The 13,836-nt window shown below is 43.8% G+C and overlaps 1 protein-coding gene across 1 annotated transcript in view; it reads right to left on the minus strand.

Annotated features, from left to right (window-relative positions):
* si:ch211-51a6.2 (neurotrypsin) overlaps positions 1-13,836 on the minus strand; it is a 54,030-nt gene that overhangs the window by 2,106 nt on the left and 38,088 nt on the right. The window contains exons 12-13 of the mRNA XM_059946113.1: positions 11,690-11,812; positions 10,016-10,296 (exon numbers count right to left, since the gene is read on the minus strand). Coding sequence (XP_059802096.1) covers positions 10,016-10,296; positions 11,690-11,812 — 404 coding nt within the window. The remainder of the gene's footprint in view (positions 1-10,015; positions 10,297-11,689; positions 11,813-13,836) is intronic.

The following is a 13,836-nucleotide window of genomic DNA, read 5'->3' on the forward strand; positions in this document are numbered from 1 at the left end:
ATAGGGACACTGGAAAATGAAGCCAGAGAAATATTAACAGGTACAAGGAGATGGCAGATGAACAAAATGAGTATTTTGCATCAGTGTTCACTGTGGAAGAGTCTAGCAGTGTGCCAGATGCTCAAATTAATTGAACTTTATTACTTACATCCTTCATATACATGAGTAAAAATCTTTACATTACGTCTCCGTTCAAATGTGCAATGTGCAATTATAGTAATTTATAATAAATATTATATACAACAGGATAGTCAATATAACATAAAAATACAGTTGCATCAGCATGAATTAAGCAGTCTGATGGCCAGGCGTTAGAAGCTGTCCTGGAGCCTGTTGGTCCTGGCTTTTATGCTGCGGCATTCCTTTCTGGATGGTAGTAGCTGGAACACCGAATTATAGGAAAGATATCAATAAATTAGAGAGAGTGCAGAGACAATCTCCTAGGATGTTACCTCGGTTTCAGCACTTAAGTTACAGAGAAAGGTTGAACAAGTTAGGTCTCTATTCATTGGTGCGTAGAAGGTTGAGGGGGGATTTGATCGAGGTATTTAAAATTTTGAGAGGGATAGATAGAGTTGACATGAATAGGCTGTTTCCATTGAGAGTAGGGGAGATTCAAACGAGAGGACATGATTTGAGAGTTGGGGGCAAAAGTTTAAGGGAAACACGAGGGGGTATTTCTTTACGCAGAGAGTGATAGCTGTGTGGAATGAGCTTCCTGTAGAAGTAGTAGAGGCCAGTTCAGTTGTGTCATTTAAGGTAAAATTGGATAGGTATATGGACAGGAAAGGAGTGGAGGGTTATGGGCTGAGTGCGGGTAGGTGGGACTAGGTGAGATTAAGAGTTCAGCATGGACTAGGAGGGCCGAGATGGCCTGTTTCCGTGCTGTGATTGTTATATGTTATATGGTTATAACAATTTGTGGTTGGATTGACTTGGGTCTCCAATGATCCTTTGGTCCCTTTTTACACACCTCTCTTCGTAAATGTCCTGAATAGTGGGAAGTTCATATCTACAGATGCACTGGGCTGCCCGCACCACTCTCTGCAGAGTTCTGTGATTGAGGGAAGTACAGTTCCCATACCAGGCAGTGATGCAACCAGTAAAGATACTCTCAATAATGCCTCTGTAGAAAGTTCTTAGAATTTGGGGGACCATACCAAACCCTCAACCGTCTGAGGTGAAAGAGGCGCTGTTGTGCATTTTTCACTACACAGCCGATATGTACAGACCACATGAGATCCTCAGTGATGTTTATGCTGAGGAACTTGAAGCTGTTCGCCCTCTCAACCCCAGATCTATTGATGTCTATAGGGGTTAGCCTGTCTCCATTCCTCCTCTAGTCCACAACCAGCTTCTTTGGTTTCACGATGTTGAGGGAGAGGTTGTTTTCTTGACACCACTGTGTCAGGGTGATGACTTCCTCTCTGTAGGCTGCCTCATTATTATTTGAGATTAGGCCAATCAGTGCAGTGTGGTCAGCAAATTTAATTAGCAGATTGGAGCTGTGGGTGGTGACAAAGTCATGGGTGTACAGAGAGTAAAGGAGAGGGCTCAGGATGCAGCCCTGAGGGGCACCTGTGCTGAGGGTCAGAGGGGCAGAGGTGAGGAAGCCCACTCTTACCTCCTGCCAGCGAACTGACAGCAAGTCCAGGATCCAGCTGCACAAGGCAGGGTGACGGCTGAGGTCTTTGAGCTTCTTGTCAAGCCTGGAGAGAATTACAGTGTTGAATGCTGAACTGTAGTCCAAGAACAGCATTCTCACATAAGCATTCTTCTCCAGATGTGTAAGGACAGTGTGTAGAGCTTTAGCTATTGCGTTGTCTGTTGATCGGTTGTGTGGTAGGCAATTTGTAGAGGGTCCAGTGTGGGTGGCAGCAAGCTGCAGATGTAGTTCTTGAACAGCCTCTCAAAGCATTTGCTTATTATTGAGGTGGGTGAAACAGGACGCCCGTCAGGGAAGAGAAGTGGGTGCAGTTACTATTACAAGGAAGAAGGTGCTCAAAAAGCTGAAAAATCAAAGGGTACTTAAGTCAACCAGGCCATAAGACATAGGAGCAGAATTAGGCCATCTGGCCCATCGAGTCTGCTCCACCATTCAATCATGGCTGATCCTTATCCTCCTCAGCACCAGTTCCTGATCTTCTCCCCGTAACCTTTGATGCCATGTCCAATCAAGAATCTATGCCTTAAATACACCCTATGACCTGGCCTCCACAGCTGCATGTGGCAACAAATTCCACAAATTCACCACCTTTTGTCTAGAGAAATTTCTCCGCATCTCTGTTTTGAAAGGGTGTCCCTCTATCCTGAGGCTCTGCTGCCTTGTCCTAGACTCCCCCACCATGGGAAACATCCTTTCCACATTTACTCTGTCTAGGCCTTTCAACATTCGAAAAGTTTTAATGGAATCCCCTCCTCATCCTTCTGAATTTGAGGGAGTACAGACCCAGAGCCATCAAATGTTCCTCGTAAGATAACCCTTTCATTTCCGGAACCATCCTTGTGAACCTTCTCTGGACACTCTCCAGTGCCAGCACATCTGATGAGGGGCCTAAAACTGTTCACAATACTGAAGGTGAGGATTCATCATTGCCTTATAAAGCCTCAGCATCACATCCTTGCTCTTGTATTCTAGCCTTCTTGAAATGAATGCTAACATGCCATTTGCCTTCCTCACCACTGACTCAACTGCAAGTTAACCTTTAGGGTGTTCTGCACAAGGTCTCCCAAGTCCCTTTGCATCTCAGAGTTTTGGACTTTCTCCCCACTTTGAAAATAGTCTGCACATTTATTTCTGCTACCAAAGTGCATGATCATGCATTTTCCAAAATTGTATTTCATTTTCCCTTTACTTGCCCATTTTCCTAATCCATCTAAGTCTTTCTGCATCTTACCTGTTTCCTCAACACTACCTGCCTCTCCATCAATGTTCATATCACCTGCAAACTTGGCAACAAGGCCATCTATTCCATCATCTAAATAAGTTATATACAGTATAAAAAGAAGTGGTCGCAACACCATAGTCACTGGCAGTCAACCAGAAAAGCATCATTTTATTCCCACTTGCTGCTTCCTACCAATCAGACAATGTTCTACCCATGTTAGTAACTTTCCTGTAACTTTCCATGGGCTCTTAACTTGGTAAGCAGCCTCATGTGTGTCATCTTGTCAAAGGCCTTCTGAAAGTCCAAATATACAACAGCCACTGCATCCCCTTTGGGGCACTTCTCTGTTTTTGTGGATGTTTGAGAAGAAAAAGAATTTCAGGATGCATATTGTATACATTTCTTGACATTAAATGTACCTATTGAAATCTATTGAAACATCCACTACTTCCTCTGGCAGCATGATGCACACTCACACCACCCTCTGAATGAAGAAATTCCCCCTTAAGTCCCCCTTAATTATTTCACCTTTCAGCCTTAACCTCAAGTTCTAGTCTCACCCAACTGCAGAGGAAAAAGCCTGCTAGCATTTACCCTATCTATACCCCTCATAATTTTGTATAACTCTATCAAATCACTTCTCATTCTCCTATGCTCCAGGGAATCAAGTCCTAACCTATACAACCCAGGTCCCTATAACTCAAGGTCCTCAAGTCCTGGCAACATCAGAGTAAATTTTCTCTGCACTCTTTTAATCTTTGCCATCTTTCCTGTAGGTAGGTGACCAAAACTGCACACAATACTCCAAATTAGGCACCTTATACATATCCATAAGACCATAAGACATTGGAGTAGAATTAGTCCATTCAGCCCATTGAGACTGCTCTGTCAATACATCATGGCTGATTTATTTTCCAAGGACTGGCAGGGAAAGTGGTTGTGGCAGGTATGTACATTGATGATATTTAAAAGACACTTGGACAAGTATATAGAAAGGAAAGACTTAAGGAAATGGGCTAAATGAGATCGGCCTAGATGGGAATCTTGGTCACAAGGGTGAGTTATGCTGAAGAGCCCATTTCTATGCTGTGTGACTTCATGACCTTCTTTTCTTTTACCCAGTGAATTGTGAATACATTACCCAAGCTGAAATGGAAACCTATTCAATAACTTCAGAAAGAGATTTTTCTGTAAAGGATAAAATGACAGAAGTGCACATCACGTTGTCTGTGAAATGGCATCACATATTGATTGCTCCATTCAAGGGTAACTCCAATACAAATGTGACATCTGTCCTGCTGCTCTGGGCTCACTGGGTTCACTGGAAATCTCGTTATACTACTGTGTAAATGAAGTGAAATAAAGGTAAGTCAGGGTACCAATCCTCCAAGTGGACCACAAACTTGCCGTAGTGTTTGGAGGCTTGCATGACTCAAAGACCCGGAGAGTTGTGTTGGTTGGAGTCAGGACTTTGTACTTTGGCTCTTGGTATGGTTACCCATGCTAAACAGGTCAAAGGGTAGAGGTCAGACTAAGAGTGGTCCACTGGTCCTCCAGGTTCGGGGGGTCATCTTAGGGCTAACAACTCTGATTGGTCAAACAAAATTGTTACGGAAACAGCAATGAAGAATCCTTCTACATCTGAGTATGACAGTATTGTTGTGACTCCACCCAGGACCTGTGTGAATGGAGCTAGTGAAATCTAAGAGGAAGCTACTGACATGAGGAAGGAAGCCCTGAACACTGCCAGAGATGGAGAAACTTCATTGCTGCCCTAAATACCAGTGGTGTAAAGGGCAGTAAGTAAGTAAGAGGTATCAACAGGATTATGCCCAAAAGTCTGAAAGCTGGCTGCATCTCGGCCTGGTCTGCAAACACTAATGCCCAGGAACAGAATACACCCTGGTCCAATTCAGGCAAAGCTCTTCCCATCATTGAGCACATTTATAAGAAAGCTGTTCCATCATCAAGAACCCCACCACCATCCAGACCATGCTCTCTTCTCACTAAAGAAGGTACAGGAGCCTTAGGACCCACACCTCCATGTTCAGGAACAGCTATACCCACAACCATCAGACCCCTGAACCAGCACAGATAACTTCATTTACCTCAACACTGTACAGATTCTACAACCTATAGACTTGCTTTCAAGGACTCCATGACTTAAGTTTTGAATTATTTTTGCACAATTTTTTTTCTTGAATAAAAGGGGCTAACTACACTCATTCTATTTCTGGTGTTCCCACAACCAATGGTTTCACGTTAAAGACTCCTTATCTTGTAATTTCATGCTACCGTCATTTATTGCTATTTATTTAAACTTGCATTTACACAGTTTGTTATTCACTAATCCTGTTTACATTACTGTTCTATAGATTTGCTAAGTATCCCCACAGGAAAGAGGATCTCAGGTCTGTATGTGGTGACATGTATGTACTCTGATAATAAATTTTACTTTGAACTTTTGAACTTCGTCTTCTTTTGCATTGGCTGTTTGGTCAACTCTTCTCTCATACCACTGTAATTTCCCTTACTCCAATGAAATACTGCTACATTAGACATTACTTTCTCCCTATCAGATTTCAAGTTGAACTCAATCATATTATGATCACTGGTTCCTAAAGGTTCTTTTACCCTGTTCCCTAATTGCCTGTAGTTCATTACATAACACCCAGTCCAGATAGCTGATCCCCTCATCGGCTCAACAACAAGCCATTCTAAAAAGCCATCTTATAGGCATTCAACAAACTCACTCTCTTAAGATCCATTACAAATCCAATTTTCCCAATCCACCTGCATGTTAAAATCTCCCATGACCAACATAACATTGACCTTTTGACACACCTTTTCTATCTCCTGTTATAATTTGTGGTCCACCTCCCAGTTGCTGCAGGGAAGCCTGTATAAATTGCCATCAATGTCCTTTTACCTTTGCAGTTTCTTAACTCAACCCACAAGGATTCAACATCTTCCGATCCTATGTCAGATCTTTCTACTGATTTGATGCCATTCTTTACCAGCAGAGCCACACAAACCCCTCTGCCTACCTTCCTATCCCTCCAGTATAACGTGTAACCTTGGACATTCAGCTCCCAACTACAACCGTCCTTCAGCCTTGATTCAGTGATGGCCACAACATCATACCTGGCAATCTGTAATATTACAACAAGATCATCCACCTTATACTACATGCATTTAGATACAACACCTTGAGTACCGTATTTGCTATCCTTTCTCACTCTGTATCCCTAACATTTTGATACCCAGCCTGTTGGTTGCAACTAAGTCCCATCACCTGCCTGCCCTTCCTGACAGTCTGACTGCATGCTATCTTTACTTTTTTATCATCTGTCCATTTCTGAATCCCTTCAATCTGGCTCCCACCCCCTGCCAAATTAGTTTAAACGCTCCCCAACAGCTTAACAAACCTGCCCGTGAGAATGTTGGTCCCCCTCGGGTTCAGGTGCAACCCATCACTTCTGAACAGGTCAGACTTCCCGAGAAGAGATCCCAGTGATACAAGAACCTGAAGCCCTGACCCATGCACCAGCTTCTCAGCCACATATTTATCATGTTAAAATTAAGTTCCCTTGTGTTAGCCTTTTTCACCCTAGCAAAAAGTCTCTAGCTGTCTACTCGATCGATGCCTCATCACTTCATACACCTTTATCAAGTCACCTCTCATCTTCCTTTGCTCCAAAGAGAGAAGACCGAGCTCACTCAAACTACCCTCATAAGACATGCTCTGTCATCCAGGCAGCACCCTGGTAAATCTCCTCTATACCCTCTCTAAAGCTTACATCCTTCCTATAATGATGTGACCACAACTGAGCACAGTATTTCAAGTGTGATCTAGCCAGTGTTTTATCGAGATGCAACATAACCTCGTGAGTCTTGAACTCAATCCCCTAATTCTTAATATCCTTTCAACTTGCACGACAAGGATGTGGAAGCTTTAGAGAGGGTGATGAGCAGTTTCTATGCAGTACATTCCATGTACTGGTAAATAGTAAATGGTAGGGCATTGAAGAATGCAGTAGAACAGAGTGATCTAGGAATAATGGTGCATAGTTCCCTGAAGGTGGGATCTCATGAGGATAGGGTGGTTAAGAAAGCTTTTGGTATGCTGGCCTTCATAAATCAAAGCATTGGGTATAGGAGTTGGGATGTAATGTTAGAATTGTACAAGGCATTGGTAAGGTCAAATTTGGAGTATTGTGTACAGTTCTGGTCACCAAATTATAGAACATAGAACACAGAATAGTACAGCACATTACAGGCCCTTCGGCCCACAATATTGTGCTGACCCTCAAACCCTGCCTCACATATAACCCCCCACTTTAAATTCCTCCATATACCTGTCTAGTAGTCTCTTAAACTTCACTAGTGTGTCTGCCTCCACCACTGACTCAGGCAGTGCATTCCATGCACCAACCACTCTCTGATTGAGAAACCTTCCTCTAATATCCCCCTTGAACTTCCCTCCCCTTACCTTAAAGCCATGGCCTCTTATACTGAGCAGTGGTGCCCTGGGGAAGAGGCGCTGCCTGTCCCCTCTATCTATTCCTCTTAATATCTTGTATACCTCTATCATGTCTCCTCTCATCCTCCTTCTGTCCAAAGAGTAAAGCCCTAGCTCCCTTAATCTCTGATCATAATCCACACTCTCTAAACCAGGCAGCATCTAGGTAAATCTTCTCTGTACCCTTTCCAATGCTTCCACATCCTTCCTATAGTGAGGTGACCAGAACTGGACACAGTACTCCAAGTGTGGCCTAACTAGAGTTTTATAGAGCTGCATCATTACATCGCGTCTCTTAAACTCTATCCCTCAACTTATGAAAGCTAACACCCCATAAGCTTTCTTAACTACCCTATCTACCTGTGAGGCAACTTTCAGGGATCTGTGGACATGTACCCCAGATCCCTTTGCTCCTCCATGCTACCAAGTATCCTGCCATTTACTTTGTACTTTGGAAGAAGTTTGTTCTTCCAAAGTGTACCACCTCACACTTCTCCGGGTTGAACTCCACCTGCCACTGCTCAGCCCACTTCTGCATCCTATCAATATCTCTCTGCAATCTTCAACAATCCTCTACACTATTTACAACATCACCAATCTCTGTGTCGTCTGCAAACTTGCCAACCCACCCTTCTACCCCCACATCTTGGTCATTAATAAAAATCACGAAAAGTAGAGGTCCCAGAACAGATCCTTGTGGGACACCACTAGTCACAACCCTCCAATCTGAATGTATTCCCTCCACCACAACCCTCTGCCTTCTGCAGGCAAGCCAATTCTGAATCCACCTGGATCCCATGCCTTCTGACTTTCTGAATAAGCCTACCATGTGGAACCTTGTCAAATGCCTTACTAAAATCCATGTAGATCACATCCACAGCACTACCCTCATCTATATGCCTGGTCACCTCCTCAAAGAACTCTATCAGGCTTGTTAGGCAAGATCTGCCCTTCACAAAGCCATGCTGACTGTCCCTGATCAGACCATGATTCTCTAAATGCCCATAGATCCTATCTCTAAGAATTTTTTCCAACAGCTTTCCCACCACAGACGTAAGGCTCACTGGTCTATAATTACCCGGACTATCCTTATTATCTTTTTTGAACAAGGGGACAACATTCGCCTCCCTCCTCTTCTGGTACCATTCCTGTGGACAACGAGGACATAAAGATCCTAGCCAGAGGCTCAGCAATCTCTTCCCTCACCTCGTGGAGCAGCCTGGGAAATATTCCATCAGGCCCGGGTGACTTATCCATCCTAATGTATTTTAATAACTCCAACACCTCCTCTCCCTTAACATCAACATGCTCCAGAACATTAACCTCACTCATATTGTCCTCACCGTTATCAAGTTCCCTCTCATTGGTGAATACCGAAGAGAAGTATTCATTGGGGACCTCGCTCACTTCCACAGCCTCCAGGCACATCTTCCCACTTTTATCTCTAATCGGTCCTACCTTTACTCCTGTCATCCTTTTGTTCTTCACATAATTGAAGAAGGCCTTGGGGTTTTCCTTTACCCTACTCGCCAAGGCCTTCTCATGTCCCCTTCTTGCTCTTCTCAGCCCCTTCTTAAGCTCCTTTCTTGCTACCTAATATTCCTCAATAGACCCATCTGATCCTTGCTTCCTAAACCTCATGTATGCTGCCTTCTTCCACCTGACTAGATTTTCCACTTCACTTGTCACCCATGGTTCCTTCATCCTACCATTCTTTATCTTCCTCACCGGGACAAATTTATCCCTAACATCTTGCAAATGATCCTTAAACATTGATCACATGTCCATAGTACATTTCCCTGCGAAAACATCATACCAATTCACACTCGCAAGTTCCAGCCTTATAGTCTCATAATTTGCCCCTCCCCAATTAAAAATTTTCCAGTCCTCTCTGATTCTATCCTTTTCCATGATAATGCTGAAGGTCAGGGAGCGGTGATCACTGTCCCCCAGATGCTCACCCACTGAGAGATCTGTGACCTGACCCCGTTCATTACCTAATACTAGATCTTGTATGGTATTCCCCCTAGTTGGCCACCTAGTTGACATCTTTTTATAGAAAAGATGTCAACAAAATAGAGAGAGGACAGAGAAGATTTACTAGAATGTTACTTGGGTTTCAGCACCTAAGTTACAGAGAAAGGTTGAACAAGTTAGGTCTTTATTCTTTGGAGTGTAGAAGGTTGAGGGGGGACTTCATAGAGGTATTTAAAATTATGAGGGGGATAGATAGAGTTGACGTGGATAGGCTTTTTCCATTGAGAGTAGGGGAGGATTCAAACAAAAGGACATGGAGAGTTAAGGGGCAAAAGTTTAGGGGTAACACGAGGGGGAATTTCTTTACTCAGAGAGTGATAGCTGTGTGGAACGAACTTCCAGTAGAAGTGGTAGAGGCAGGTTTGGTATTGTCATTTAAAGTAAAATTGGATAGGTATATGGACAGGAAAGGAATGGAGGGTTATGGACTGAGTGCAGGTCAGTGGGACTAGGTGAGAGTAAGGGGGACTAGAAGGGTTGAGATGGCCTGTTTCTGTGCTGTAATTGTTATATAGTTATATGGTTATATGTAGATCAAAGAAGAACTCAGGGCTCAGAAACCATTTACCTGTGTCTCCCCAGCCAGTAATGTAACAGGATTGCCTGTTGATTCTGATCTTCTCATTTCTGCCTGGTAAGCAGATTGGTGATGCGTACTGATTAAATGTCACACAGTGTCCTTCCCTGCCCTTCATTCTGACCAGCGCTATGTCATTATCGATGTGGTCTGGCCTGTAGTTCCTGTGCATGACAATTCTCTCCACAGGGATCTCTCGCTCGTATTCATCCTCCACGGCTGTGTGGTAGTCACCAACCCGAATAAAGTAACGGCGTGTATCGTTACCAAACCTGTGGAAGATGGATGATCAATCAGTTTGGCACTTCCAAATCTAAAACACCCCAGGATACTTCAATGGAAGAACATCAGAAAAAAAATTGATACGAGGTACAATATCATCAGAACTAGGATTGCCAGACTGGGTAAGAGGTTCTTCCCCCAGGCTGTGAGACTCCCACCACTGACATCTCATCACCAGGAAAGCGAGCTGTCTACTGTATTGTTTACAGTGTGCCTGTGCATCAGGAAGGAGGTACAGGAACATCAGGAGCATTAGGAAGGAGATACAGGAACATCAGGAGCATCAGGAAGGAGGCACGGGAACTTCAGGAGCATCAGGAAGGAGGCACAGGAACTTCAGGAGCATCAGGGAGGAGGCACAGAAACATCAGGAGCATCAGGAAGGAGATACAGGAACATCAGGAGCATCAGGAAGGAGGCACAGGAACTTCAGGAGCATCAGGAAGGAGGCACAGGAACTTCAGGAGCATCAGGGAGGAGGCACAGAAACATCAGGAGCATCAGGAAGGAGGTACAGGAGCATCAGAAGCATCAGGGAGGAGGCACAGAAACATCAGGAGCATCAGGAAGGAGGTACAGAAACATCAGGAGCATCAGGGAGGAGGCACAGAAACATCAGGAGCATCAGGAAGGAGGCACAGAAACATCAGGAGCATCAGGAAGGAGGTACAGGAGCATCAGAAGCATCAGGGAGGAGGCACAGAAACATCAGGAGCATCAGGACTAGGACTGTCAGACTCTGTAACAGCTTCTTCCCCCAGGCTGTGAGACTAATGAATACCCTGCCACCACTGAGGGCTCGCCACTAGGGCAGCGAGCTGTTTACTGCATTGTTTGTTGATTTATTTATTTTTAATTATTGAGGTACAGTGCTGAATAGGCCCTTCTGGTCTTTAAAGTCGCACCACCCAGCAATTCCCTGATTTTAACCCGAGTCTAATCAGGGGACAATTTACAATGACCAATTAACCTACCAACCGGTATGTCTTTGGGCTGTGGGAGGTAACCAGAGCACCCAGAGGAAACCTACATGGTCAAGGTGAAAACTTACGAACTCCTTACAGACAGTGGCGGGAATTGAACCCAGGTTGACTGTGCTGTACTGTAAAGTGTTGTGCTAACCACTACACTACTGTGTTACCCCATTCTAGAGCTTGATTTGGCCCATCAGCATTTGTAGAGGCAAAGGGATAGTGAAGTTTTGGGTTGAGAACTTAAAGTTTCACTCAAGATTTCAGCATTTGCCATCCCTTATGTCATTATTCTCTGCTACACTGAGGGACCCTTCACCAGACCGAAAAGTAAATTTCACGCATCTTACAGCTTTGAGAAGAGACCAATCTTTCTTTTTTAATGAAACCAAGATATTGACTGCTTACAAACCTCTTGAAACAGTGAGCTGCTGTCAGCACCCAGCAATTGCTGATCAATGTGGCTCCGCATAGTAACCGGCTCCCACGGTGGAACATCTTGAGTCTCAGTGAAGCCTGCCAAGGCCATCCACCCCTGGAAGAAGATCCCACAAACATATTCACTGCAAATCCTTTAATGCTGTGTCCAGAAGACACAAAAAGGAATTAATTTAAGAGAGTAACCTGCTGTTAAAGATTAGCTTTGCTTATCACGTGTACATTGAAACATAGTGGGAAATGCATCGTTTTGTATCAAATCAAATCAGCGAGGATTGCAATGGGGGCAGCCACAGATGTCACTACACTTCTAACATTAGACTATAAAGTATAGAAGCAGAATTAGGCATTTGGCCCATCAAGTCTGCTCCAGCATTCAATCATCCCTCTAAACCCCATTCTCCTGCCTTCTCCCACTAACTTTTGACATGTTTACTAATGAAGAACCTATCAACACAGTAACCCTAACCCATATGTCTCTGGGATGTGGGAGGAAATGGGAGGGTCCAGAGGAATCACAACAGTCATAGGGAGAACCTTAAAGACAGCAGTGGGAATTGAACCCCGATTGGTAATTGCTGGTGCTGTAAAGAGATTGCACTACTGTGTTGTGCATAGAACAACCCGCCCGTTTACAATGGTGCCTAGCTTAAGACATTAAGATAGAGTTCAAAAGTACTGAGTAAGACTTAAAACAATCTATTTAATTAGAGTTACACATGGAACAGACCCTTCCAGCCAACAAGCTGTGCCACCCAGCAATCTACCAATTTAACCCTAGCCAATCACAGAACAACTTACAATGACCTATTAACTGATACATCACTGGAATGTGGGAGGAAACTGAAGCACCTTGAGGAAACCCATGCAATCACAGAGAGAACATACAAACTCCTTATAGATGGTTGGCCACAGTTGGGCAGCATCCATAGAGGGAAATGGACAACGGAAATTTCAAGTCGAGACTTTTCACTTGGACTGAAAGGTAGAATCAAAGTTCAAAGCAAATTTATTATCGAAGTACATATACTGCATGTCACTAAATACTAACTTGAGATTCATTTACCTGCAGTGACCTACAGGAAAGTAAGAAAATATAATAGAATTTGTGAAAAACTATACATAAGACTGACACAAAACCAACGTGCAAAAGAAGACAAACTGTGCAAATATTAAAAAATGAAAGTGAGTCTGAAGGTTGTGGAATCAGTTCACAGCTGAGATGAGTGAAGTTATCCATGTTGGTTCAGGAGCATGATAGTTATAGGGTAATAACTGTTCCTGAATCTGGTGGTATGGGACCTTTACCTCCTTCCTGACGGTATAGCGAAAATAAAGCATGGGCTGGCTACATGGGGAGATGGCCAAACTGTCTGTTGGAGCTTGTACAGCTATCCCTTCTACTTTTTAGCTACAAAGAGGGATTCCAGATAATACTAAGTACCATGTCTTCACTCCACTGGTGTTAAGAGAGCAGCATTCAGAATTCATAACCTTAAAGTCAGAGATATTACAAGTCAATAACACGCTCAAATCCGGAGACGCTTTACTCTTTTTGCCTTGGTCCTAATGATCTGTGTGTGAAAGCTTGTAATGAACTATTTTAGTGATGTTTCAGAATAAAGAGGCCAGGAAATACACAGGTATTCACTTGTACACCAGCAGAGGCAGAGAATTGTACACGTATTCACCCGTACACCACAGCACCCAGCAAACATCACGACAACATGAAGGCACCATTTAATATCCATCACTTCTTTAGACAGGAAGTCAGCCTGGTGGGAACTGGGTCACAAGTTCTCTGAGACCATCATGAGTTGAGACTGACACAGCCAGTGGCGAGCAGGAAAATAACGAGGGGATCCTGAGAAGAAGCAGAGAGAAACCAAAGGAAAGTCCATTCATTACTCCAAAAAGGGAATGACAGCACTAAACGGCAGCCATTACATCGAGCATCTTTTTAAAGTCCAGTGAGAGCCACAAACTCTCTCTGTCATAGAAACAGGTCATTCAGCCCATCTAGTCCATGCTGAACCCTTTAAACTGCCTAGTCCCATTGACCCGAACCTGGACCAGAACCATCCATACTTTTCCTATCCATGTACCAATCCAAACTTTTCT

The sequence above is a fragment of the Hypanus sabinus genome, chromosome 21 (assembly GCF_030144855.1).
Source record: "Hypanus sabinus isolate sHypSab1 chromosome 21, sHypSab1.hap1, whole genome shotgun sequence".
NCBI lineage: Eukaryota > Metazoa > Chordata > Chondrichthyes > Myliobatiformes > Dasyatidae > Hypanus > Hypanus sabinus.